A 27,507-nucleotide genomic window follows, 5' to 3' on the forward strand; every position below is an offset into this window, starting at 1 on the left:
ACCGTTGCTGTAAGGATCTACTTTTTTTTGCCCCCAGGGCTCCATAAGGGGATGGATCCAGGACATGGCCCTCCAGCCTAATCACACAGTGAGCGGTGTTGTTTACATGTGTCATGGGGACTAATCCCCACAATTACAACAACTGTCCGCCTCGGAGCAACACGAGATGGAGTGTTTGTGCAATTAGCCTCATAGCTGCGGACCAACCGAGAGCAGCTCCTGCAGCCTTTCTCCACACGGCCGCACATTGTCGCTGTTGTGGCAGACATTGCACCCCCCTCTCCTCCCTCCGCAGCAGCGTCCCTCTCCTCCTCCTCGGATCGGATGCAGTGTGACCAGCAGCTCCGAGCGGAGACACCGTGCAGCGAGCCGCCACAACACAAACCCGAACGATGACATTCTTACAGATGCGACACAGACAAGAGATTATTTGACAACTTCCGACCGCCCCCCCCCTCCTGCAGCACACCTTGCCTCCGCCGCTCCTCGCTGTAAGTGGTAAGTGGTCCGATTCTCGGTTTAATTGCGGGGAACCAAGTGCTCCCTTTCCGCTCAGAGGCAGGGATCTCTGCTGGGGTTAATGCAATTAAAAGCAGAGCAGATCGGAGGAGAATGTGTGTTGTTCCAGGCCAGTCTGGTCACCACACTGGATATTTACTATCTGCTGGGAAGACTTGCAGCCCTCCTCACACTTCATCGTTTGTAGCTCTATAAGCTCTGCGTTGTTCAGATGACCTACATCTTACAGGTTCAACGTCTTCTCCCACAATCTTATTAACTGTTGAAAGGGGTCCATCCGGTTATACCAGGGAGTATAAGATAATGCCCACTTGAGCAGAATGAAGTGATTGTAAAGTGACCTAAATACTTAAAGAGGAGATTTTTTTTTTGCCATAATTGGCATTTAAATGTGGTATGAAGGGATTTTTTTTTACCAATGTTGCCTCAAGAGCAACTAATTGTCTATTGATTTGCCCAAGTAGAGAGAAAAGTGATTGGCATCAGAGGTTAACTGTGTACTAAAACTAAACTACTTATCTGAAGGTGTCTGCTTCGGGGTCAGAGGCATCAAAAACTGCCTCGGGGTTTGTCAGACTATGAGCTGCTGCCCCTTTTAGATTGTGTTTGTTTTGTGCGTGTGCATGTGAGTGAGGTTTGACAGTGAAATGGAGGGGGGGGAGAATAAGCATATTTCTGAAATGCCTGTCCTATGCCAGCACTCGGGTCAAGCCAAGTACATGCTGAGGTGTGAGATTGAATCAGATGGTCGCACACACATGTACGCAAGCTCTCGCACACGCAACACAAGACACAAATGCAGTATGTCCGGATCTCAGCTCGAACTGCGTTTCCCACCTGTGGATGTGGGACAGAAACCAGGGACAGGACTCTAGATTTTTTGTGTTTCTGGGCTCTTGTAGTTTGTCTGAATCTTTCCAAGAAAATCAAGAAATTGTAAAGCTGTTTGATATTTTTGACACATATAAGTGTTCATATTATGAAAAGCGTCTGAATTAATTAGGATATTAACTGACACTACAGGAGTGGGCTCTCTTTGGCCCTTTTTGAGTGGAGAGAATAATTATCCATGTGCTTAACTCTTAAAATCCTCTCCTGACTCAGGCTTGATCCTTTGAATAATCCACTGAGCCAGTAAAAGCTGTAAAGGAGACTCAACACTCGGCACCATTCTGCAAATTATTGTAGAAATGAAGCAAGATAAATGCCGCCACATTTTACATCCTGAAGCTGAATGTACAGCTCACATTTCTTGCAGTTGTGTCACTGTTAAGTTCACGTTCAGTCCACATTTAGTTGGGTGTGGCTGCCAAGCAGTCTTGAGATGTGTGCTACCCAAGTTCAGAGGGCAGACAGGTCCATGCTCATGTGATGTATTCATCAGGTTGAAATATATTTGAGTGTTTGTGATGTAAACTGAGTAGTAGAGAGAGGTGCATCAGATAGTATCAGACAAACTGGCTGCTCAAAAGGCCAACCTGACCGTTATGCGCTGTATCATCTTCCATCAAAGAGCCTCTGCCCACAAGCACACGCACCCACACAGCCCTCAAAATTGATAGCTGGAAAGGTCAAAGGCAGCAACGCACACACAGAGACAGACTCACAAATGCAATGACCCATCTGATCACACTTTTATGGCTGGTCTTGGTCTTCTTTGAAATGAAAATAAATTGAGAACAACTAAGCTAGAGCAGACACTTATCAGAGTGGTGAGGGGGCTTCAAGATGCGTGTCTGCTTGCATATCTGTCTGTGTGTTGTTGCATCTTATTTGGCTGTTTGCACTTCTGAACAACCATCACTGCCCAAACTGGTGTTTACCATGAAAGAGAGTGGCTGCCGGTGAATAGTGGTCAGTATTGCTCTGCACGCCCCATTTGACTTGATAATAAAACGCTTAAGTCTCATATAAGATTTTTTTCCACACACTAAATTGTACCCAGTTATGACCTATATTTCTGAGGCTTGTGTTTCTCAATACACAACATCAGCTCATCATGCAATTGGCTGCCAGTACACTTATTCTAAATGAAACTTGTCTAAGCTACAACCGTCCTCAGGAAATCAATTCTGCTCAACACCTGATATGTGCATGGAGCTGCTGCAGGAGTAAAGGTGACCTCCATTGCACACATGTGAGTTAAATGTTAGAACGTCTTTTAGCAGCAGGCATGTGTCTCCTGCTAAAAGAAGTGTCTCATGTATTGATTGACAAGATAGGATTTTGTGTACAATTCTGGTAATCTAAACCTGTAAAAGGACTGAGGACATTTATATAAAATATATTGTCAAACATTGAGCTAATATAGGTCAGAATAATGAATGAATGTTGTAATCAGTCTCCATCTATTGAATTGAAATGCTGCGTATAAGAACAAAATTTACCTCTCATTCTTCTGATAGGTAAAAAATATCTGTTGCTAATTGAGGTTTGTTTTTTTTGTGGTGTCTAATTAAATAATAACTTTTGTTATTCACTATGGACCACATAAACAGACACAGCAAACCACACTTTGCAACTACTTAGCATTTTTAATTTGGACAACATAATTGCATTTTATGATTTATAAAGTATTATGGCAGATTGGCTAGAATTCTAACTGACTAATAGTCATATTGCACCCATAAACCGCTAAACAAAGGTCACATATAAAAGCAGATGATAGAAAACAATAAATGGACAGGACAGGATCTTAACTGCTAAAGTGCACATCCCCTTTTAGAAGTAAATAAGACAGAAAGGCATGCTCTGGCCATGTCCTTACAGACTTATTGTAACTCTCACTCACCATAGCACAGCACTACCTATATCATCTGAGTTGGGACATAGTGATCTGGAAATTGTGAGCAGGATGAGATCCTGTATTCTACTCTGCCCTGGGCTGGCTACCAGTCTCCCAGGTGGGATGGGGAAATATGAGGTGGTGGCAGAGGCGTACTGAGAGAGATGTCGCTGACCACATTAGTCACTGGAGAAAGCAGGCCATGAGTCAGGAAAGCTTTCAGTCTCATCTATCACGCCCCTCTTAACCCACTTTCCTTCTGGCCGAGCCACTCTGCCTTTTTATTTTTCTATTTTCTGCTGCTGACAGAGTAACTTCACCTTCTTTTGGCTGCGATGAAAAGAAGAGGGCACAAAGAGAATGGTTCAGTGCTAGTGGTGAGAGATGACAGGACATTCAGGGCCAACCTTTGTAGTGCACCAATGAAAACAGGTGGAAATTGGGCACAAGCAACTTCTGCAAGAAAATAAATAAACCGATTGAAGGTGATTCGTTGACAAGAAGAAGTGTTCATTTCCCATGCTGGTGTGCAGAAAAACCTTTTGAGCTGCCAAGACTGCTGGGGGGTGATAAGTGATGATAGGAGAGGTTTCACTTGTGCAAAAGGCTGTTGGCTCAAATCCTGGACAAGGTTTTTGATTCACCGCTGAGATAAAAACATTTAGTTGCTAGCTCAGCTGTGGAGAGACTAGTGTGGAATATAGGGGAAACTGGGGATGAGTGAGTGAACAATTGAAATAATACTGTGCAGGGTTGTAATCACTGTGTGGCTTCCTGCCAGCATTTCACAAAGTATTTCCATGTCATTACCATTACAAGTAAACATCTAACTCCCCAATGTGTGTTTTGTTTCCGTATGTCATGTTCATGAACAAAAAGAGAAAGGTGTAAAGTAAAATAAGCTGAGATTCATCATGTGTTATTATTATGGGCAGTACGGAACAGAGAGAACACATCAGTTGCTCTTGTAATGAAAGACAGAGGTTCAGTATAGAAAGAAATATACTTAAGTGTATTAATACTTACATGAACAGTAGGCCATCCTACTTTCTTTACCGTCAGCTGAACTGCATTTGATAATGTGGCATGCGCGCTAACCACTTAACCACCTTTGCAAAAAATATACAGAACTAGCATGCAAAAGCAGATATCAGTTTGCATCTAGTGAACATAAATCACCAAAAACATTTGCAACACAAAAGGGTAGTCTCTTACACTGGCAACCAAAGCTTTTCAGCATCCAGCATGCACACTAAAAAGCATAGCACAATTTTAAACTAAGATGGAAACATGTTCTACTGACAAAGACTCAGTTCTTGTTAAGTGGGAATTTGCACAAAAGCTGGCCCTATAAACACAACCAGCACTCACACTATGTAATTCAATCACGCACTGTATAATATAATTAATGTTCATTTAATTGCAATCGAGCTTCAGCTGGAAAAAATAAAAACTACTACTAAAAGTTACTTTCGCCTTTGTAACATGGCATCATATTACATTTTAAACAACTGAAAAAATGTGACCCTTTAATTCTAACTGATAGAGAACATGTAAACCTTTTTTCCCTGACTCATTCAACAGGATTCATGCAGTTTGTCTGAAAACATGGTATGACGGATCGGAATTATGTCTGCTGGTGATGGGTGATGTAGAAGGAGTGACTCAATGACTCACCTCATTAAAGATTTTACTGGCTAAAAATGGGATAAGGCCAATGGGAGAGGCAAAACGAAAGCTCCTTATGAACTGAGTTTTCGCTTCATTTCATGGCTGTTAGGGTTTGATTTAGGTTCGTGTGTGTGCGTGTCTTTGTCAGGCGTAATTTATCTCTGCAAAGTGTGAAATAGGACATTTGTGAATATTTTTAACGGTGTGATTTTGATCTGGTCAGTTTGTTTCTCCCTCCCTTTCAGTCGGCGTGATAGTGAAATCTAATCTGTGTCAGAGCTGAGTGTTTGACATAAGATCTGGATATAAATTCAAGTCCATCAGCCAGAACATCATCGCCAAAGCCCTCTGTTATTCAGTGTTTTGACTCTGTCCTCTGCCACACTCTGGCACATACGTTCAGCACAGCATATGTGTGTTTGCACTATGCTGGGTTTCTCTGTGTGATTATTTTTGTGTGTGATCCATTTGGCTCTCAGTCATCCCACAGCCTGGCGCCCTCACTGCATACTGTGGTGCTTGTGTGCATGTGTGCGGGTGCATGCTTTTGTGTGTGTATCTGAGTTAGTGGCGCTAAAACCAGCCTTCTGTTTTCTCGCCTTAAAAGACCCCTTATGATCAGAGAGATACATCAGACACACACACACACACACACACACACACACCAGGCCAAGCACAATGGTAGCAGGTACTGAGAAGACGCACACAGTATCATATGTTGGGAAGTTTCCATGGTAGCCTCAGCAGGAAGTGCTTGACCTTGTGTACTGTAAGTGTGATTGTAAAATGAAAAAACAAACTATATCACGGGAACAAGCAGCTTAACATAAATGCTGTAGATGAACACAAACGTGCTGTATCATGATGCCCTCAGCTGTTTGGTCCTCTCCCGCCCCAAGGTTTTTCATTTTTGGCTGATTATTTTATTGTTTGCATTCTATTACATGTGCTGCATCTTCTAGTTCAGATTCTGTAACCCATTATCTGGAAGAAGTCAAGGAAAGAGACTTGGCCTGTTAGAAATAATGCAACTCAAATATCAGATCAAATCTTGTGCTGCCTAATAAAGTTTGGATTATTTGAGAATGCTGGGATTGGCACCCCCGCGACCCTGAAACAGATAAGCAGTTGAAGGTGAATGAATGATGTGATAATTAAATACAATATTTTGACTTACAACAGTAAAATTGCGAGCAGACATTTTTACTGATGTATTCGATTTACCGTGATGTAGCTCACTTCACCATTTACTGCGCCACATGGGAATTTTGGCATGACGCAACACTTGGCAAATACGCATTGAGGTAGACTTATCCAACAACAAAGACAGAAAAAGATCTCTTCGATACACAATTAATCAATAAATATTCAATAAGCAAACATTATGTTCAAATATAGAACCCTAATACATAAGATAAATTGACATAAAACAATACACTGATTTCAGATTTTTTTTTTTTTCCTTTGACTCACTTTGGTTTCAATTTAAAAAAATTCCTGACAGGGCACTCAGGCCTACAGTATCTCTGTACTATCTACTTTGCAGCTAAACTGTAGGTTAATTAAGAGAGCAGGAGTGTGGCCAGCATGCAAGAGAGCAACTTTGAAGAGCAGCACTCAGCCACATCTAATTATAAGGTTGTCCCATTTGTGTTTACAGAAGAAAAGGAGAGCTTGTATGTGCTTATTTAATTAATTTGCAAATAAATTACACCTGTAATGCTGCAAACAAAAAAATAAAGAGGGAAGATACTCAACAGGGGTCATGTGGGATGGGATGGGGTACTGTCGAGGTGCGTGGGAGGATTTGAGGGAGGGGTAGTGGGAGAGTTTGCTGACACTAGGAGAAATAAATGAGCTCTGAGATGAGAAGAGCCGTATGGGAGGGGACTTGTTTAGCACAGAGATGAAGATGGATTGTCTCCAGGTCTACCTGAGGTCCTGCAAAACAGTGTGGGGACAGGTACATGGTAGCATCCCAAAAATGGCTTCAGAGATTCAAAGAATTGCAGGTGCAGGTTTGTCGACTCTCACAATTCAAGTATAATTAGTACTGAGCCATAGGCACACAGATATTCAGACTCTACATATATGCTGCAGAATCCCGCAACCTGGAAACGGACAAGCGGTTGAATGTGACAGAATAAAATAAGAAACTCTGTACATATTGAAAAATCCCCCATAGAGAAAGGCACAAACCAAAACAGCTGCTGGTGTTTGCCAAATTCATAATTTCATGGTCGTATTTTTCTCTGCTGAGTCTCCCATCCAAGAATATATACTTAAATAACGAAATGCTAAACAAGCCCCTTCATTTGCTCATACTGAAAAGGCAAGGCTTTGACTGCATTAAGTTGCATTTTAAGTCAAAAGTTCCACAACAAGCAGACATGTAAAGTATATGCAAAATGTTAAAACTCTAATTATACAAAAATAATTCATCTGTGAATATTCTCTGAATAGCCACCAAGAAGATTGTGATTTGGTTCATTTTAGGAAACTGAGCCAACTGCAACATATTTTGAATAAAATGTATTTTGCCCATATACCTACAAGAAGAATGGGCAGCCAGTGGAGTCTGTTTTGTCAGTTATGGACAGAACCTGCTTATCTGTTTCCCTTTGTTTCCAGCTTTTATCCTACGTTAATCTTATATCTTATACCTTCATAGCATCATGAAACAAATGAGCAAATTTCACAAAACTTCAAGCTATTGCTTTAACTGGACGGATCTCTGTGTCAAACTTGCAACCAGACAATAAAACTTTAGCTCTGCTGATATGAAACTCACCAATGTCACTTGTCAGTGGTTGTCCTCCAGGCAAAGCATTTATAGTACAGTTCAGTTCATCCCCATCCACAGTTTAGTGCACACAGACACACACACACACACACACACACACACACACACATCATCATTAAAAGGAAAGTAAGGTTGATGCATGTCTCAGTTATTGTCACTATCAGTGTCATTTTCTCCTTCTCTCTTTCTGTCCATTATTTCTCACAGTTCAGACCTCAGCTTCCTACAGTGTTTCTATGTGTCCATCATTATAAAGATCCTCCCCTCCTCCCGCGGCTCTCTCCTTGTTCTCCTCCTCTATTCCTCACTCATTCTGCTCCCTCCTCCTCATTGATTTGTCCTCTGTCCCCATGCCTTTTTGAATAGAGACATTTTATTTGGTTTATCTCCCTTCTATCCCCTTCACTGTGCTTGTCCAATCCTTATTTTCTACTGCAACTTCTTCCTGTGCTTACAAAGTGCAGATGCATTGCTGTGAAATGTGTGGGTCAGCAAAAAAAGTTTGTTTGTTTCTTCATTTGTTTTTAACACTAAGCGTCATGGTTGTGATCGGGCAATGATTTACTGAAGCATCTTTAACACAGCACAATTAGATGAATAGAAGTCTTCAATTCTAAATGTCTATTAAGGGCAAAATTGCTGTACGTTATATGTATTATTTATCATTTCCAGCTACACCACGAGTGTTTTAGTAACATCATGAATTTGTACAATATTCCCTGTGATCTCTGGCTGAGTGCTGCATGTAAAATTCATGTCTTTTTGGAGGAAGCTGCGCCACGGTTGGTCATTGGGTCCACACTCTGCTGCAGACAGAAATATCTGTTGGGTAGATCATTGTTCTATTCTGTTGTGACTTTTTGTACCCAGCTAATAAATCCTGCTGATTTACTATGATTACTATGAGTTCAGCATTAGCTATGCTAATGCTAACTAGTTTCTTGCATGGCTGTTGACTTCTAAATCTAATTATCTAGAAAACTTTTAAGGCATTTATCAAGAAAAGGTAGGTAGGTAGCAAAAGAATTCCACCTTAGCATGTATTTAAAAAATAGAAAAAGCAAGCAAAGTGTTGGCTGTGATGATAAATAAATGAGAAAGCATGTGGAAGGAGAACTTATATGAAAGAGCAGTAGTGAATTAAGAGAATATTAAAAAGGAGCGTGGAAGCATGATGTTGGCCACTGTGCTTCTACATATTGAATGTGCCCTAGAGCTGTTGGTTTAGCCTCAATGTAATTGCACCGACGTGAAAAGAGGTAGTACAAAAGGTGAGAAGATAATAAGGAAAGGGCAGGAGAGCAGAGATTGAAAGAGATATGCTGCGAATAAGATGATGAATAATAACTGGCCATCTTTACATTATTGGCAGATTGAAAAGCTCACTGTGAATAAGTAGAAATTAAAAGTGGCTGATGTTTATTCAGCAGCTTTGGTTTCATGCTGGCTCACTGTCATGCTGTCATGGCTTACTGGGACAACCCTAAATAGAACAGTTGACTTTATTGTGTTTTCCTTCTGATGACAAATCAAACTGTTGGCTGTAAGAGCACTCATAGTGAGGGTTGAACCTCTGCACGCAAAAGCTGCCGGGCCAATCAGTTTGATTCCATAAAGTTTCCCTAAGTGTGCCAAGTGCATGCGAACACTGCAGTATCCTCTGAGGATGAAGCCAATAAGTGATGATTTGAGCTGCAGATTTTATCGTCCGTCACTGTTTAAGGTCAGGCACCAAATAAGAATAAAAAAAAAAAAAAAAAAACAGACCACAAGACAAATACCAGCTGACAGGGTCACCCCTCAACAGCAGGCAAGCTCTGACATTTGTGTGTGTGTGCAAGGCTGGAGATACTTCTTAACTGCTGCCATCCGCACTGTGCTCGCCTGCTGACCTTTGTGTTCTTTGTTTTCTCACTTACAAAAAACACTGGAGATTAAAAAGACTTTTCAAGGCTTTTAACTTTTTATTTGGCTTTTATGGTGTGGGAAGTCATTTCTGCTACCACTGCAAGTGGAGAATTTAATTGAAAACCAAACTGTGGTTGAAATATGAAGTCGATGTCCTTCAGCCCTGGAGAGCTATTGCAGCTGTAAGATAAGCTGTTACACTGCATTTCAGCAAACACACTGCACACCGAGATATCCTTTTACTGAGCTGTTCTGCCCCTGCCGCCGTCATCTTCCAGCCTGTACTTCCACCCTCACCTTATCACCTTTTCTCTTCCTTTTTTTCCCGCAGCCCTGTTCCAACCGTCTGGCCCTCTCCATTGGGACTATGATGCTCAGCAGCTCTGTGGAGGTGCCAAGCCCGGGTGGGATGAGCGGTCTCAGCAGTCTGAGCGCAGCAGCCCGGAACGTTGTGCGCTCCTCCAGCATCTCGGGGGCCATGTACAGTCTGGACAAGAGTCCTGGAAGCGGGGGCCCAGACTCCACATCTCTGGCAGGCAACAAGAAGCGGCGCTCTAGTCTGGGGGCCAAAATGGTGGCCATTGTGGGGCTGTCGCAGTGGAGCAAGAGTACGCAGCAGCTCAACCAGCAAGGTCAGTTTACAGTTTGAGAAGTTTTTGCTGGATCTAAACTTACTTTCTTTTCCACTCATCTATATTTCTCTTTCATTAGTTCTGTATGCAAATTTTTTACATCCAATTGCCTTTGTCTTTCTCCCCTTTCCCTATTTCAGCTAGGTCAGTCACACTTCAAAGTCTGCTCCGGTTTCCCTCCTTAGTTCCTCTCATTCCCAGTTTTCTTCCCTCTTGTTCTCTTTTCTCTTTTGTTTTATTAACCTTTGTCTCCTGGTTTGTGGATATCAGTCTTTGGTTTTTTTCTGAGTTTAGATTACATGATGGAAATCACATTTTATTTCCAAATGAAAGCGGAATTTCAAACATTTTAGATATTTTAATCATCTTCAACCCCCCTGGTCTAGTATTGACGTTACACAATTTCCTGTGTGCCTTTTAGAATTATTAAGTGCTTTCCAGCTGCAGTTAAATTGTTAAAGCCATAGTAATACCGATCAAACAGAACAGTGACCATTTCTTTTTTTGTGTAATGAAAATGGCATAATCTCCTCCAAAAGGGTTTTTGATAGTGTTCAGTTATAATACCTATAATATCTTATTCAGGAAGCTCTCACTGGCTTTACCTTTTGTGGAATTATCATTGTAATGAGTCCTCTTTCAAAGGTTGCAATGGTGGTGAGCATCATTGTGTGATGAACTGCAGAGTGGCTCTTCTGCAGTAGCAGCTAGTATGTATTGTGGCTGAATGGCAGTGATAGTGCCATTATGTTCTAATAAGTCTCCTGTAGGGCATAATTACAGACACAGTGCAGGTGCAACAAAAGTCCTTCTCACTTCGCCCCTCAAGCCCACTCACTCCTGCTGGGAAATGGAGAAAACATGCCACACATACTGAGACTTGGTAAAAGCTGAGTGGCAGGGCCAGGGGATGCAACTTGTATGAATGCAGTGAAATGTATTCTATATTCTTCTTCTGTCTGCCGGTGACAAACATGTTGTTCATCCCTCCACATCCTGTGAGCAGGTTCTGTGTCTCCTTCCAGTAGACTGAACTGTAACCTTTTCAGAACAGTGTGCCTGTGACTGCACAGGTCTTTCTGCTCTCTTGCACACATGGTGTTTTTACATGATGCGTCTGTGAAAATGTTCAGTTGCAAGAGCTGAGGCTTTCTTTTTTGTGTATTGAGCTACTGTTTGAAATTTATCAACACTGGTACTATTTCGATAAACATCTGTACTTGTAACCAAATTCCTTAGTTCAAGTCTCCTCTTTAGGGTCTGCAGCATTTACTAAAATTAACCATGAAAAAAAGAAGATAATTTGAGAATTAAACTGTCTTCATTTAAACAGTGCAGTACACGTACACACAGCAAAAAAGTAATGGGTGAAACAGCAGTCAAGGCTCATTTCTTTTGTGGTTGATATAAACATAGCAAAGAGTCCAAGGTAGATGCGTCAATGTATATAAATATTTACCAACATTTCAAACATACCAACCAAATAAATATAACAGGTGTAGCAGTTCTGAAACTAAGACTGAAACAGTCCTACAAACATCCAAAATCTTGTGTCTTGATACTGGAGGACTAAAATCATGAACTGGAACTTGTGTAATTAGCCGGGCTCAACAAGACTTAAAATCCACCCAAGCATTTAACGCCAGGCCCAATTCTGGGATGTTCAGGATTTTCCTCCTCAGACAACAGCCCCTCCTGCTCTGTTCGCTCTGCTGACAATTGCACTCAAAGCAAGTCAGTTCCCATTTTACTAAAGTGACTTTTCAAAATAACTTCATTTGTCTTGATTGTTCCAGAATCAGATTTTTTTTGCCTGGTATGTGTAAACACATTAGGAATTTGATTCCGGTGTTTCTATCTTTGACATGTTAAGGGAAAGACAAAAAATATATATATCAGACATATATTCTCTTTCCTTCCAAAAGACTTCTGTAAATTCATAATTCATGCTGTCAAAGATAAGAGAAAAGAAAATGGCCATTTTGGAGGAATATGGATGAAAATATGACGTGAGTTTATTGAATTCATTTTCACCATATACTTACTGCGGAGGTACACAAAAAGTTCTTCACATACACACGCTCTCTTTTCAACTGTGGCTCATTATATTGTATCATTGCCTGTTTTTGCCATCTATCAGTACACATTGCATACACACAAAGAAGCTCAGAACGCTCATGCATAGCTGACACTTGTCTGACACAGTCTGAGCTGTTGATATTTTCACCACAGGGCTTTTATGTCTCTGCGTATGTGGTGATGAGGAAAGCACAATAGAGGAGAAAGTGTGGATGAGGAGGCAAGGAGGGGCTGAGGATGTAGAGAGGAGGAAGGGGAGATGAGGGGTGTGTCTAAATTTAGATGTTCTCAGCTGCCAGAGAAACAGATCTCGCCTGGAACAAAATCACAGTATCGTGCACTTTCTTACTCTTCCATACTGCATATCCGCTCACTACAGCTGCAGCATCTTCAGGTCCGCCATTATGGTTTCCTTTTGGGCACAACAGGTTTTTCAATGCAAACCTAACAAAACAAGCTTGAGAATGAATGGTTGGACCCGATCCTGACCTTAATAACCAAATATGGTTATTCCCTTTGTTTCCAGCAGATACTGTTTTTCTGTTTCCTTTTAAATGCATTTTGATGTAAGAGCAGGAGTAGCCTGCCTCACCTGACTCAGTATAATATTTAAGAAAAAAATTGTCAGCACTCAAAACAGGGATTTTTAACAAAGGATGGATTCAGCACATATTTAAAAAAGCTATTTGTAAGTGTTGCCTATACTCACCAAGAGTGTTCTGCAGTGCTGGAAAACAAAACTAATGCTACCTATTGATTTTTGCACGTCTTTTCTTCCTCTGAAGTTTGTATGCTGACCTGCTGACCCTCGCTGTTTTTGTCACTTTCCACCAGTGACCAAGCCACCAATCTGCCCTGAAGCTATGATGCTGCTGAGATGGTTTATTATAACGCCTTGTAAAAGCAATGATAGTTCTTGCTAAGCAAGACTCATTTGCTCCCGTTTCCTGTTGCAGAGAAATGTACAAATGGCCTCTTTTAAGAAAGCTTGAAAAACAAGAATGAGCAAAAAAAAAAAAAAAAAAACAACAACAGCAGCAGCAATTGAGGTTGGCTCAGATAAATTACAATTTCAGATTATGTCACCACATTACTAGGAATTGGCCTTCGCAGCTTTACTAAATCAAGCTTGAGGATTTGTTCCTGGAGACAAACAAGGTTATTTGCACCATGAGCCAGTGAGACCAAAATGGGCTACCCTAATGTGTTCTCATGTAATTTACACCAACAGGGCAAAAAGTGGGCAGGATATAATTAGACAGGTGAGTCACACCAACAGACTGACAGAAGGTCACACAGACAGGAACATTCCTCCCTGCTTGGTTAGGTTCGATTAGGGTCCTGACTGTGCTCCTTCCTAGTGCTCATTAATGGCCCAATCTGACCAGCTGTCACTGCTCCGTGTTCTCAGTGACGAATGCATTGACAGGCAGATGGGGCAGGTTTCGGTTGATTACCTAATAGCCGACACGCCACGGGTTGGATTGGTCCCCAGGGAAGACGGAATGTGATGGGAGTCATCTGGGACTTTGGATGTTGGAATGGGAAAATGAAATGGAAATAAATCAGCAAAACCAACCAAAACAAATTGATCTATTGATTGATATTAATATTTTACAACTTTTAATATTAAACACTCTAACTAATAAACTTTAGAGACAAACACAATAGAGAAAAGGAAATATAGACAAAGTGACTTAGCACTCATGTAGCTGATAGGGACACAAAAATGTAAGAAAATAAAGTGAAAAGACACAGCAGGGGAATATGTCAGCGTCTCGCCATTAAAATGCTATTAGGTGGTAATGTGGTTATGGTGTTGTTATTAGGTCAGACTTACTGCAGGGTATGTTCTAGCTGTGCTCCATTTTCTGAATTGAATCTAGTCACTTCTTTTTGAGCAAACTATCAGCCGGCTCCAAGTAAAATCTTAAGTGAGCAAGGTCATTTTCCTGTTGACATGCTGAACTGCTGAACTGCTGAACTGCTTCTTTAAAAAAAAAAATAAAAATATATAACATAGTGAACTTAAATAACAACCAATTTCCAGTGTTTTCTGGAAAATACATTTCTAAAAGCAATTTTGTATTTCATTATATTTGGAGGTTCTTAGTGGCCTCAGAACTTTCGGGAACTGTTGGGTGATCATCTCTGGGGGTTAAAACAGTTTGCTCACTCATTTGGTTATGATATGAAGAATATACAATATTTGTAATGGAACTGAAGGTGAAATTGTCTCACCTTAAGGACACCGATTTTCCCACATTTCTTGGTGTTTAGCCAGAGTAGTGCGACCCAGTTGTTGTCACACAGTCACTCTTCTCTAGTTTGACATGAATCTGCTGACATGCAGTTCTTGGTAACAGAGACATTATGACAGAGTGGTGGCGTTGGGCCATGCACATCCTGACCTGGAGGGTCAGGCTGCTGTCCTCCGTCTGGCACTTTACCTAGTACTGGTCCTGTTGTTTACTGCTGGGAGCAAAAATGTCAACAGCAATAGCTCTCTTTCATTCATTCATCTTCTACCACTTATCTGTTTCTGTGTCATGGGGGTTGCTGGAGCCAATCCCAGCTCACTCTGGGTGAGTGCGGGGTCACCCTGGACAGGTCACCAGTCCATCACAGGGCCAACACACAGAGACAGACATTGACCAACAACCACTTACACTCAGACTTATGGATAATTTAAACATGTCTTTGGACAGTAGGAGGAAACCGTCACAAACACAGAGAGAACATGCAAACTCTGCACAGAAAGGCCCCAGGAACCAAACCCGCAACCTTCTTATCGTGGGGCAATAGTGCTAAGCATTATTCCACTATGCTGCCGTCTTTCAGTCACTCAAGCTTAAATGAAAGCAAACTATCGCTATAGAATATGAAAAGTAAATGTCTGAACTGAGCGACTGGGTCTATGTCTAAAATAGGACAAGGACATTTTACATTTTCTTTTATAGCCTTGTCAATATTGTCATAAACAGCTGAGCCATTTGACAGTTCCAAGTGTTAATGGATTTAATTGTGTCTGCCGGTGTTTCCAAATTAAAAATATCTATTTTGAAGGAGTCACAAGTCTTGAGAGTTACAATTTATTGACAATTTGTTTCACTGCTCAAGTCCACTTTTATATATTGCATATTTATATGTGATATTTAAGCCTGTATTGTGAAATTTTCAGTCCAGATTAATATGCAGCTGATGGGAACCATGAAAGGCTGAGGTTCGAGAAGCTGATGTATAATCTTACATACTTGGATCCTTCTAGATCTTTCATAAAAGCTATTTCCATGCATTCCTAGACATAATCGCTGTTTTTCTTCCATAATTCATATCACTTTTCCATTCATAGCTCTGATACCAATTGTCGTTGCCACATTATTCTTGGTTTTGCAACAGTGGAGTGTTGGGTAAGGCATTTTGGTTCTCTCTTTGGTCTATTTTTTTACCTGCTATTATTGGGACCAAACACACACACACACACAGTTTCCCAGGTTTAATGGGTGAGTCACTCCTCGGCTGAACAGAGTCTTAGCTCCTGAGCAGGTTTATCCATGACTGTGAAAAGAGCTAGCAGAGCGGCTGCCAGTGCACTGTCAGTCTGCATGGAGGGATGTGGCTTGCAGAGACACAAGTACTACTGATGAGATGCAGTGCACCAGGACAGTTAGATTAAAAGAAACCAGGCGTGGATGTGTGCCTGTTTTTTTTCTTTTGTGTGTGTGTTTGTTATTGGTAAGTGTCCCAGTGAAAGGCTTTAACTCCAAGCCACCTCCCCCAGCTTATATATACAGTGTGTGTGTGTGTGTGTGTGTGTGTGTGCGTGCGTTTGGCTAGTGCTCATTCACGCTCAGTCACCTCACTCTTTTCTGCTCCATTTAGCTCTCTCAACCCACTCAACACCCATCCTCTTCTTTTCTTAACCTTGCTTTTCAGTTCCTTAAAATATTGTTTATTTGATCTAAACATTTTTTTATCCTTCTGTGTGTTTATTTCTGCGGCACTAGAGCTTCTGCTGGAAGTACACCAGAGACGCAGAAACGAAACAGAGACAGAGGAGGAAGAATGTCTGTCGGACACGGGAAGAGAATAGTTGTTAGTTTACTTAATGAATTGATTCCAACTTTGCTCTGAGACAAATATCAACCATATTTCTCTGTTGTACGATTGTACACACATTACTCTGAGTTGGCTGAGAGTAACTTTAACTCCAACTTCAAATCAAGGTTATGTGAATAAATTAACCCAGGTGTTTGTCTCATTTGCCTTGCCTATAAAATGCTATTTAAAAGTAGGACTGTGATTCTGTGGAACAAACTAAAGTATTGTGCAATGAGTTTCTTTAGTCAAAATAAAATTATGAAACCTTCCTTCTCTGTGTAAAGTAGATTCAGTGAAGCCGTTTAGCTTTTCTCTAATGTAAGTAACTGACATCCACATCTGCACTTTGGATTATGCAGCAGTTAAATGTAAGTGGTTGAGTTTGGAATGTATTTTGTGGAAACTTAGAGAGCAATGCTGATATTGTATATCTCTGATAGTAGATAGTAGGTGAATGTTTAGCTTTTAGCTTTTGTTATAATAAGCAGTCAGCCAATGCCACACATGCACATAAAAAAAAAAAAATTCTCTTCAGTTTAACGAATACCTGCAATGAAATGAGCACCCCCACTCCCACACATAGAGGTGGCTCAGCAGGACAGGCTGATGTGAGGCAGAGGGGAGATAGCGAGGAATGAAATTTTCGATGTCTCTCTTTCAATCCCAAAATAAGTCAAGTGATAGATGCACTTCACCACCAAACCAAACACACTTCTTCAGTGCAGTGCTTCAGTTTCATACTGAGCATACCGAACTTCCTTATGTCTGAATGTTGTTGTACACCATAGATTATTCTTCACTCTTTGGCCGTTGTGTATGATGTTTCGCATGCATGATCAGACTCCTCTGAAGTCATTGGGGATTTCTTCTTTTTTTTTTTTTAGGAAAAGTGTGTTTCTAAGTAGCCAACCTCGACATGTGTTTCAGGCGGTTTTAAATTGGACCAGGGAATGGTGCTGGCATTTTAGCAGTCAGGGTGTTTTAGGGTTGACTCACTCGTGCCCTACTTCTAGCTCCATTTCTGACTCAAAGCGAGGAAATACACTGAAGGAATTTTGGCAGAGATGTTTTGGAAAGCTAACTGTGATCAGATCCTTCAAGGGAAAACTCAACTCAAAAGAGAAATTTTGACACACCAAGACAGCTCAGAGAGAGAGAGAGAGAAAAAAAACAACTATGAACGAAAATGACCAACAGTGATTTAAAAAAAGCGATGGATAGCTAGAATGGTAACAGTGGGAGTTGTTTAATCTTTGCAGCATGAATAATGGTAATGCATGATCCGCCCTTTCATAATAAGAGCTAGTTCAAAGGATGACTACACATGGTGGTTATTCATATCTACAGTGACTAATCAAAATATCCTCCTTGTGTTTTTTGAGTTGCTATTACAGGTGAGACTGCCTCTCTGTTGTCTCACTCACCTCGCCCCCTTCTCCAACACCTCATTTTTCTTTTGAAGCATATTGAGTCACTTGACATGTAGAAACTGAAACCCTACTCATGTCTCTAAAAGCTTTCTCTTCCCCATCGGTGCTTATAGACGCGAACCAAACCCCAGCTAAGCTGACTGGAGATCACTTTCTCTCCCTCCCTGCTTCTTATCTCTCCACAAACCATACTCCCTCATTGCAAGCTTTATGTTTCTCCCAGCTCGCTGACATATTCATTTTCCCACTCCTTTATCTCTTCTTCTTTCATCTTCATTTCTTTTGCTCTTGCTCTCACTCAAAACTTCTATCATGTTTTCTCAATCGCGCCCACCAATTTCTCCGCATTCAGTGCTCTATTCTTAGCCGGACAGATTGGTGAACCATTCGGCAGTATTTCTTTGTGCCTGTGTACATCTGGTGTTGAGTATGCACATTTCTGTGTGCATAGAAAACATTGCCTCCAAACCGAGTCTGAATGTATTTGAGCGGTAATGCGCTGCACATACACTTTCAGAGGCACAGCTTGATATTTGGGGAATGCCTATTTTGTTTTCTCTTACCAAGATTTAGTGGAGATCAATTCTGTTCTTATGTCATAGAATAAATATGAAGTTAGGGACAGACTGAACAGAGCAAAGGTCATTTTCATAGTATGGCTACTTATTAAGGTACTTTTTTTTTCTTTGGTGTGCCACGGTGCCTAGAAATCTAATGACATAAGCCACACAACAATGTCATGTTGTTTTGTTTTGTTTTTTTTTTACAAATTTCACAAAAATATATACCATATTGACTAGTTAGCATCAAGGAAAGGAAATACAGACTGTTTAGGTTCAACAAGATGTTACTGCCATATGGCAGCAAATACACATTCGAGGGAACACATGGAATTGCTAGTTAAACTGTACAGATTAAACAAACAAGATATTACATGAATACTGGAGACAAAGAGAAAAAACAGAGTGGTATAAATATCCATCTAAAGTTACTCAGAAAGAAAGCAGCAGCAGCTATTCCTCTGACAATCTCTGTCAGCCTTCACTGATAAAACTTTAAGAATTGTGATTTCGTCTTCTTTGCATAGTGAATGCAAAAACCTTTTTCTCAGTTTGTTATGTTGTAGATTTCATTTTAATCAGTCATGAGTCCATACTTAATAACCCATGATGACATCAGAAAAACATTTTGCAAAGCCTTAATCTCTGAGCCATTATATTGTAATGGATATGTTGGTTTTCACAGAATGCCAGATGAGGTGTTATTTCCAGCACATATTGGGGGATCTTTGCTGACATGGCATCCTGCTCTAATAGATTGAAAGCTCTCGGATTTAACGCCTGGGTTGAAAATGAGTAAGAGCACATATTGATACCCCAGCAAGATTCGCAGGGGCAGTGAGTTATAGTGCGTACCATGTCTCCAGGATGAGTATGTGGATTACGTATCGGACTGTCTGTGTAATGACATATAATAAACATTTCATTACAACTTTCAACACAGAGTGTTGTAAACACACACTTAGACAGAATGCACACAGTCCTGCTGCCACTGTACACCTCTATGTAAGAAGAGGTGGACTCTAGAGCAGCCTTTGCTATATGTGCACATTGAAGCTCTTGCATATTTTTGGCCCTAATAGAATTTAGTTTCCTTTTATTAGGAACTACAAATTTGGCTGTTTCATGGTGAGATAATTGTCCTCAATGTAAGCAGATTTTTCTGGGCATGTTTCTTGACCTAAACATAGTTTTCTTTTGCCCAAAAGAGGAATTGTTGTAACAGTCATATTGGATCAGAGGAAAATGGAAAATATCTCATTCCACTGGAAGAATTCAATTTTTGAGAGTTAGTTCATGATGTGAGATCTTCTTCAGAAGATTTTTTTTTTATGTCCCAGCCATTGTTCTTCATTCATTGTCTCACTGGCTATATTAGTGGTAAAATATGGTTGTAGGCTGGTTAATGCAATTGAAGGTTTTGTGAAATGTATGATAGCTTTTTTGTCATATATTCTTATCTGTTTTTCCCCTAGAAAACCCTTTGGCCAACCAACATCATGTGGCCATCAGCCTCAGAGTTGAGTAATAAAGAGGAAATTACCTCTGTATTAGATTATTTCTTTCCTCATCGTAATTAATTGGCACGAGACAGACGGCAGTGTAGCATATTAACTCAGTCACAGACATCCGGCCACACAAAGCTTTTACATTTCAAAAAATCATTTCCCACGCAGCATGATGCTGTGAAAGGCTAATCGCTTCAAACTGACCACTCCCTGACATAAGCTGTTAATGTGACCCTCAAACACACAACACAGGAGATTAGTTTTGCTTAGCACCCACACATTATAATCAAAAAAGAATAGCACTTGGCACACGAAGATATACTTCGCTTTACACCACAACAGATGTTGTTGCTTTTTGTTTGGCTTGCATGGCAGCGTCTCATTAATGGCCGAATTATATCGTCAAAATGGTTTTAAGAAGAACACAAATGCACACTCATCCAGACATAAATACAACTAAATAAATACACTTCCACATTCAGAAACCACATTGGTTAATAAAACTACCCCCATTTTGTGCTCCATTTGTACAGTTTAACATTTTCGGAATGCCGATTCTCACAAAGATTTAGGCGAGAATACCTAAAGCATTCTTATACTTAGAAGCTAAATATGCAGCTAAATCAGTTAGGCGTTAGCCAAGCTTAGCATCAAGACTGGAAGCAGTTCTCCTGGCTCTGTTTGAAGGTGTTCAAATCTGAATACAGTACCAGCACCACTTAAGCTCACTGATTAAAACGTTATACATGACACTGATCATCTCATCTAACCAAGAAAACAAAGGAATAGATCAAATTTTGGGGGAATAAGTTGGCAATTAAAACTGCTGCATTAAGGTCGTTGTGGATGTCGTTTGGTTAGATTTCTCTGACAGCAACCAACCAACACATCAAATTCTACTTAAGCCTTGCCCGCCTCAAAAAAGAAAAGCACAGAAAAAATGTTTCGAGTGTAATTGCCCATCCTCTTCTAACTTTGGCTGAAAAAATTGTGAATCAGCATTGAGATCTATTACACACAGCAGTCAGTTGTGAAAACATCTCAGGGTCTTTTTATCCTTTCTATCCTTCTTAGCTGACTTTTTCCATTTATTTTGCATTTTGGTACTATACATTTAGTCACTTCAGGCTGTTGATGTACCCTTTGGCAGAACACGACAACAATTTCTCAAACATAATTAATGTGTTTTCAGGGTTATATTTTGTTTTAACCAAGGATATCCTGCAGGATAAAATCATTAAACTCCATTTAAAATTAGATTGTTGACCTTGTTTGAAATATCAAGTGTATGCTACAAACAGATACTATAAAAGAGTGTGTGTGTGTGTGTGCGTGTGCGTGTGTGTGTGTGTGTGTGTGTGTGTGTGTAGATATATACACATTATATATACACACACATACACAACCTTCTCTGTGTGTGTATAATGGGTCAAGCCACTGAATCAGTCTTACATAATTGCATGATGCATTATAATGGCTCTGAATCACTAAGCTATATCCATAAAATGTAAAATCTTACTTAAACATCAACCTTGAATCCTCCTTTTGTCCAAATTTAGCAGGGGTCCAGCAGCGACGATACCACAACAGATCTTTCATCTCCAACGCCCATGCTTGGTTACTGTTGCTATGCATGGTGGATTGTTGCCGTCACTGGTGCATCCAGTAGGCATGTCGGCGCAGCCAGGGACTCTAAAAACAGCATTGTGTATTACAGCATATAATGAGAAAGACTTCATCACTGTTCCCTCCAAATGTCAGAGCAGCTTTAATGATCTACTGAGCACGCTCACACACACACACACACACACACACACACACACACACACAAACAGAAGCTATACTTTACGTGCAAGTATGTGTGCAGTCACAGTGTGTGGCTCTTTCCTGCATTGTTGGCGTTTATTTTCTTTATTTCCCTCACTGCTATTAATTCTCTCCAGTGAAGCTATTTATTCTTTCCATCTCCATCGCATTGTGCTCTCTCCCATCCTAATCTTCTTCCCTGTGACTTGATCTTGCCTTATAAGTTGCTCGATGTCAGCTTTTAAATGTAAAAAGAAAGTTTTGAGTGTGCAACTGCTTCCCCTGGCAGCACATTTCTGTGAAATATCGTTAGGGACAAAATATTTGTCTTCACATTGAGGCCACCAGGAAACACTTAATAAGAAAATCTCTCCTGTAGCATCGCAAAGCAGACGAGCTTATGTAATGTTGTTATTTTAGCTGCTCAAATGGCATACATGTCAGACCCCCTCTAATTGCGTCAAGAATCAGGAATCAAGAATATTTATTAGTCACGTGCACAACTGCACAAGTACACCAGCAGTGAAATCCACTGCAGCAAATCTGACTGTGCAAAGGCAAGAAAAAATATTCAAAAAATAATAAATGGAGTAAGCAGAGGGAAAGGGGAAAGGAGAACTATATCCATTATTATCTATATACAGGAGGTATAAAATATATAAAAACTTTAGTCCAGAATGTGTGTATGTGTTTGATGTTACAACAAAAGTTAATTCAGCAGGGAGAGAGAGAGAGAGAGAAAATACACTAAATAATTTATATGGGATGGACCTGAAAAAGCAATGGGAGTCGTGTGATGAAGATGGACAGAGGCAAAAGTGCTAGAGAACAACCACAGAGTGTAAAATGAAAGTGGCAATAATTTGGATTATCAATCAAAGCAAACACAAAAGAGGAATCCGTGCTTAGGGAGCGTGTGTACAGAAGAAGCAGGAGAAGAGATAAGAAAAAGATAGTGAGCAAACAAAGAGCTGGAGATAAAGAGCTGCAATGAAAGAAAGAGGAGTTTTGGGAGATCCAATATAAAGACAGAAGACGTTTGATGCCTGATTAAAGAAGGAGACTCGTGGAGAGGACAATATGAGTGGTGAGCGACACAGGAAGAGGGGAAAGGCTTATGAGTGAACACGCCGGCCGGGGCTCTTGGTGCATTGCAGACGGCATTGCCATGGAAACGAATGGAGAGAAAGCGCAGGCAAAGAGGAGGGGATTAAATAGGAAGGAACAGATCACTGTTTCGCACCATTGGGAGAGGTGGGTGGGGGCTGTTTTGATGAGAGGGGAGGGGTCGGCTAACAAATGAGCAACAAGTCTGGATATGAAATGAATTGCTGCTTGATAGTAGGAAAATATAGGAATAAACGTGTGGAGAATTTACTCACACTCAACTTGATATTTAATATATATATATATATATATATATATATAGGGGAAAGGCTTCAGTCCAAAGTACAACAGTTTCTGTGACATGTTACCCTGATAAATTAATTCTTTTAAAAAAGTGATGGGGACAAGCCTGTCGCCATGGCACCAGTTGTCTCAGGTGGCATTGTCTGGGTCCAGATCCAAGGGCGGGGTTGTCATGGTAGCAGGAGTTTGTCTGGGTGTGTTGTTTCGCATGCATACGTATATATATATATATACACACACACACACACACACACACACACACACACACACACACTACACACTACACACTACACACAGTCTTTTGGAAATCTTCTTGACTGCAGGATTATAAATAGAAGGCAGCACCCCTCTCCTTGTCTCCAGCACCCATGGGACCCCATCATTCTCATCTTCCCCCAACATCTGCTTGCGTCCTCTGGCCCTCTGTCCTCCTCTCTCTCTCCTCTGTTTGGTCTCCTCAAGTTCTCATCAAGTGGCTTCGTTATCTGGTTTTCTCCATAGTGATGGTGGTGGCTGTGTAGTTGTGTGGTTGTCATGGCAATGACTGGGGTCCAATAAGGATGCTTAATGAGCTTGGAGTTGCTCAGGCTAATGAAGTGGGGCGGCTGTACCTGGGTTTGGGCTCAACCGGGAACAATAAGCGGCTGCTTGTTAAAAGTCTCCTCTGGTGACTTCACTGCACCATTTGACTACCTGGGCTCCTATAGAAGGGAGGTGTGTAAGTTTCTACAGCAACCATGACTGCAGCCATAAGCAGCTCAGATTCAGAGTTCACAAGGTTGCTCCTCTCCTTTAGGCTTTGTTAACAAGCGATTTACTTCCAAATTAACAAGTTCAATGATGGTTAAAAGTTAAAGATGTCTGTAAAACTATTCATGTTTAATTGCAAACTCCAGTTGGCATCCTCTTGTAGTGTGTAATCAGTGGAATGTGGTGTAAATGTAATTAACGCCTCCAGTGAGCACCGATAATGAGCATGGAGCTAACAATTATTTTCACTTGTATCATTCATTAATCTGTGAGTTGTTGTCTTTATTCACTATTGTCTGGGTGATGTCCTCTGGATCCCAGTTTTGTCTTACAACCCAAATCATTTGGTGCTTCTTTGCACCTTGAGACCTCTGGGAAATGTTGCATAGTGGTGATAGAAGGGATAAAAGAAGGGTTCACTACTAAAATGCAAGCGTCCACAACGTCACATGTCACATCCTGAACCCAAATCACACACGACATTGAATTCAGCTTGTCAAGATACAGTGTGTCATTACAAGGGATGATGCCCTGAAAGCTTCGTCTGGGGTTAGCAGCTCTCCAGCTCACTCTGTTCTCGTTGTGTCAGCAGAGTTTTAAAGCCTAACTAAATACCTTGCCTGCCTCCCTTCCCATCCCAGCCCAGCTTCCTGATGTTGTTTCTAGCCCGACACTGAACAATCCTCAAGCTTCCAGTTTGTGATTTCTCTCCCTCATAAGTCAGGTCCCCCTAAAAGTCTGTTCAGCTCTATTCACAACAGCCACTTTGGTGATTAAAATGTGATTCAGAAATAACCCGTGAAGTGGAAAGATTGCCCAATAGTGCAGGGACATCCCTGTGGGCATTAGGTGAGACTGGCTTCTGGTGTGAGGGAGCTTGCTTCAAAACAAAAAGTGGAGAGCTGTCTTCAAGGCTATCTTTAAATTCACTCCCATTTCTTGTTTTAAGATTATTTGTGAATATAATAGAGTAGTTTTGAAAAACTTGCAGAAGGATCCATCTACTGTCAGCTTCAGCTGTTTCTTGCAAGCCAAAATACAATTTACCATAATATTAATATCTGCAAACATGATGTCATGGAATTCAGATCCCTTTTCATCACAGAGATCTACCTGTGTGTCCAAGCAGGTCACAAGAAAAAGATTATTATGTAGGACTTTTTTTTTGTCAGACAAGTGGACAACTTCCTTGGATTATTATGTATAGCTGATTGTTCTGTTCAATTCATGGCACTTGAAGAAGGAGCTGTGTTTTGCAGATGGTGGGACGAAGAAACTTCGCAGCACCATCCGACGGAGCACGGAGACAGGCATTGCCGTAGAGATGAGGAACCGGGTTACACGGCAGGGCAGCAAGGACTCAACCGATGGCAGCACCAACTCAAACAGCTCCGATGGAACGTGGGTGTCCAGCAGCAATCCACCCATCCATCCAGCCATACACAGTAGCAATCTGTCTAATGCTAGCTCTGCTCTGACTCTTAGGTTTGTCTTCCCAACTACACGTCTGGGGCCTGAAAGCCAGTTCAGTGACTTTCTGGATGGACTAGGCCCCGCTCAGATTGTAGGTCGACAAACACTAGCTACACCCCCCATGGGTAAGCCAAGAGTGAGGAACACAAACCGTCCTTTTTCTTCAGCCAGTATAATTTTTCTCTAACAGCGTTCGCAGGTGAAGTTAATCTGCTTCAAATTGTCTTTGTTATCTTGTATATTATTATGTTTGTACTCACAAACCTAATAAGGAGCCACAGTTAGATGTGAACCATCTATGAAACACTGACAACGCAGTAAGTCACATCACAATCAGCCTCATTCATCAGCTAAGAAACAAGCTAAGAAACGTTTTTACATTCAGTCAGGGAAATAAATACAGCCATCAGCCAACATCCAAAATGTTTGGTGCACAGCAATGTCTAAAAAAACCACACAAAACTAGTATTTTCACTCAGCTCAAATCAGTTTATTTTTTCATGAGATATTAATCTTTGATTTAAATGTCACTGCTTGTGAAAAGCGAGAGCACTGAGCTCCACCATAATCGGACTTTCAGCTTGGTGTCTCCCTCTGCTGTTAGACAATTACACCTGCAACTTAACTAACAGTTCAGTTGCAGTCCAAGATCAACTGCAAAGCTTAATTCTTTTACTCTAATAATTTAGGTTACATCACTACAGAGTGTGTGTTCCTCCCTACAGGGGATGTCCATGTAGGCATGGTGGACAGAGGAGGACAGCTGGAGGTGGAGGTCAACCAAGCCAGAGGGTTGATCCCCAAACCAGGCTCCAAGAACATACCAGGTACTCCGAATTCACTTTCTTTATTGGGAAATTCCACAGACTTTGCTAGCATTGTAGAAGCTTCCCTATTTTTACTGTGTTGCACCGACAGCAACCTACGTAAAGGTGTATGTCCTGGAGAACGGAGTGTGCTTGTTCAAAAAGAAAACCAAAGTAGTGAAGAAGACTCTGGACCCCACCTACCAGCAGGCTCTATTGTTTGATGAGAGTCCTCAGGGCAAAGTCCTGCAGGTAAGTACCCTGCCCATTTTCTTTTTTTGTTATCCTTTAATATTTCTTTTTCCTATGAATCATCCCCACGCTCAGTTCACAACAAAAAATATTAAAATGCCCACCTTTGACTTTTCAGTTATTATTTTGTATTAAAATATTTTCTCTCTCGTGTCAGATCTCCTTTCCACACTGTAGAGAGAATTTAATTTCCTGTGAAAGCAAAGAGGGTTGGTTGAAGAACTGTCTTAATAAAATTTTCTATTCTGATGTGCCTTATTCCAAACATTGGTCATATTTTTAGAAGATGTAGTGAGGAAGTGACAAATAAAATTCTCCTATAATATAAGGCCTTTTTACAGTGTCAACATCACAATGTTAATCTGGGATTTCAGAACTTCCTGCCCATTGAACACATGTAACACCTTTGAGTACAAGAAAGGAAGAGCTACATATATGGGTAATTTAAAATGAAAATTGTAGCTGCTCATGTCTCATCTTCTCTGTAGGTAATAGTGTGGGGGGACTATGGGCGAATGGACCACAAGTGCTTCATGGGAATGGCCCAGATCCTTCTGGAGGACTTGGACCTGTCTGCCACTGTCAGCGGCTGGTACAAGCTGTTCCCTACCTCCTCTCTGGCAGACCCAAGCATCGGACCCCTCACCAGACGCCTCTCCCAGTCTTCTCTGGAGAGCGCCACCAGCCCCTCGTGCACCTAGATACCCCAGTAGACATCCACATGCACGGATACAGGCAGGAGTCATACACATGGACACACGTACTGTATATACACAGCAACTGTATTTCAAGTGCAGGACAGGTAGGCAGAAATGCACACAAACACTCACATATACACATATACCCATATGCATTGGTGCAGGAAGACAATTTCAATTCAGTAACAGATCTCATCCATAAAAATGCACGCATTTGACATGCTGCCACATCCTTACTGGACATTACACTCTCTACGCCCATATACTCACCCACAGTCTTTGTTTTTATGACGGTGAGCAAATCCAACTTGAAGTA

At 41.0% G+C, this 27,507-nt stretch overlaps 1 protein-coding gene across 1 annotated transcript; it reads left to right on the forward strand.

The window, feature by feature from the left end:
• The first annotated feature begins 344 nt into the window (after window positions 1-344).
• On the forward strand, window positions 345-27,507 carry rims3 (regulating synaptic membrane exocytosis 3). Its single transcript, XM_029514568.1, has 7 exons — window positions 345-498; window positions 10,018-10,318; window positions 25,222-25,363; window positions 25,448-25,560; window positions 26,161-26,262; window positions 26,354-26,493; window positions 26,982-27,507. Exons 2-7 carry the CDS (start codon window positions 10,054-10,056, stop codon window positions 27,192-27,194), a joined length of 975 nt encoding a protein of 324 aa, XP_029370428.1. The 5' UTR covers window positions 345-498; window positions 10,018-10,053; the 3' UTR covers window positions 27,195-27,507.

The sequence above is a fragment of the Echeneis naucrates genome, chromosome 11, assembly GCF_900963305.1.
Source record: "Echeneis naucrates chromosome 11, fEcheNa1.1, whole genome shotgun sequence".
In the NCBI taxonomy this organism is placed as follows: domain Eukaryota; kingdom Metazoa; phylum Chordata; class Actinopteri; order Carangiformes; family Echeneidae; genus Echeneis; species Echeneis naucrates.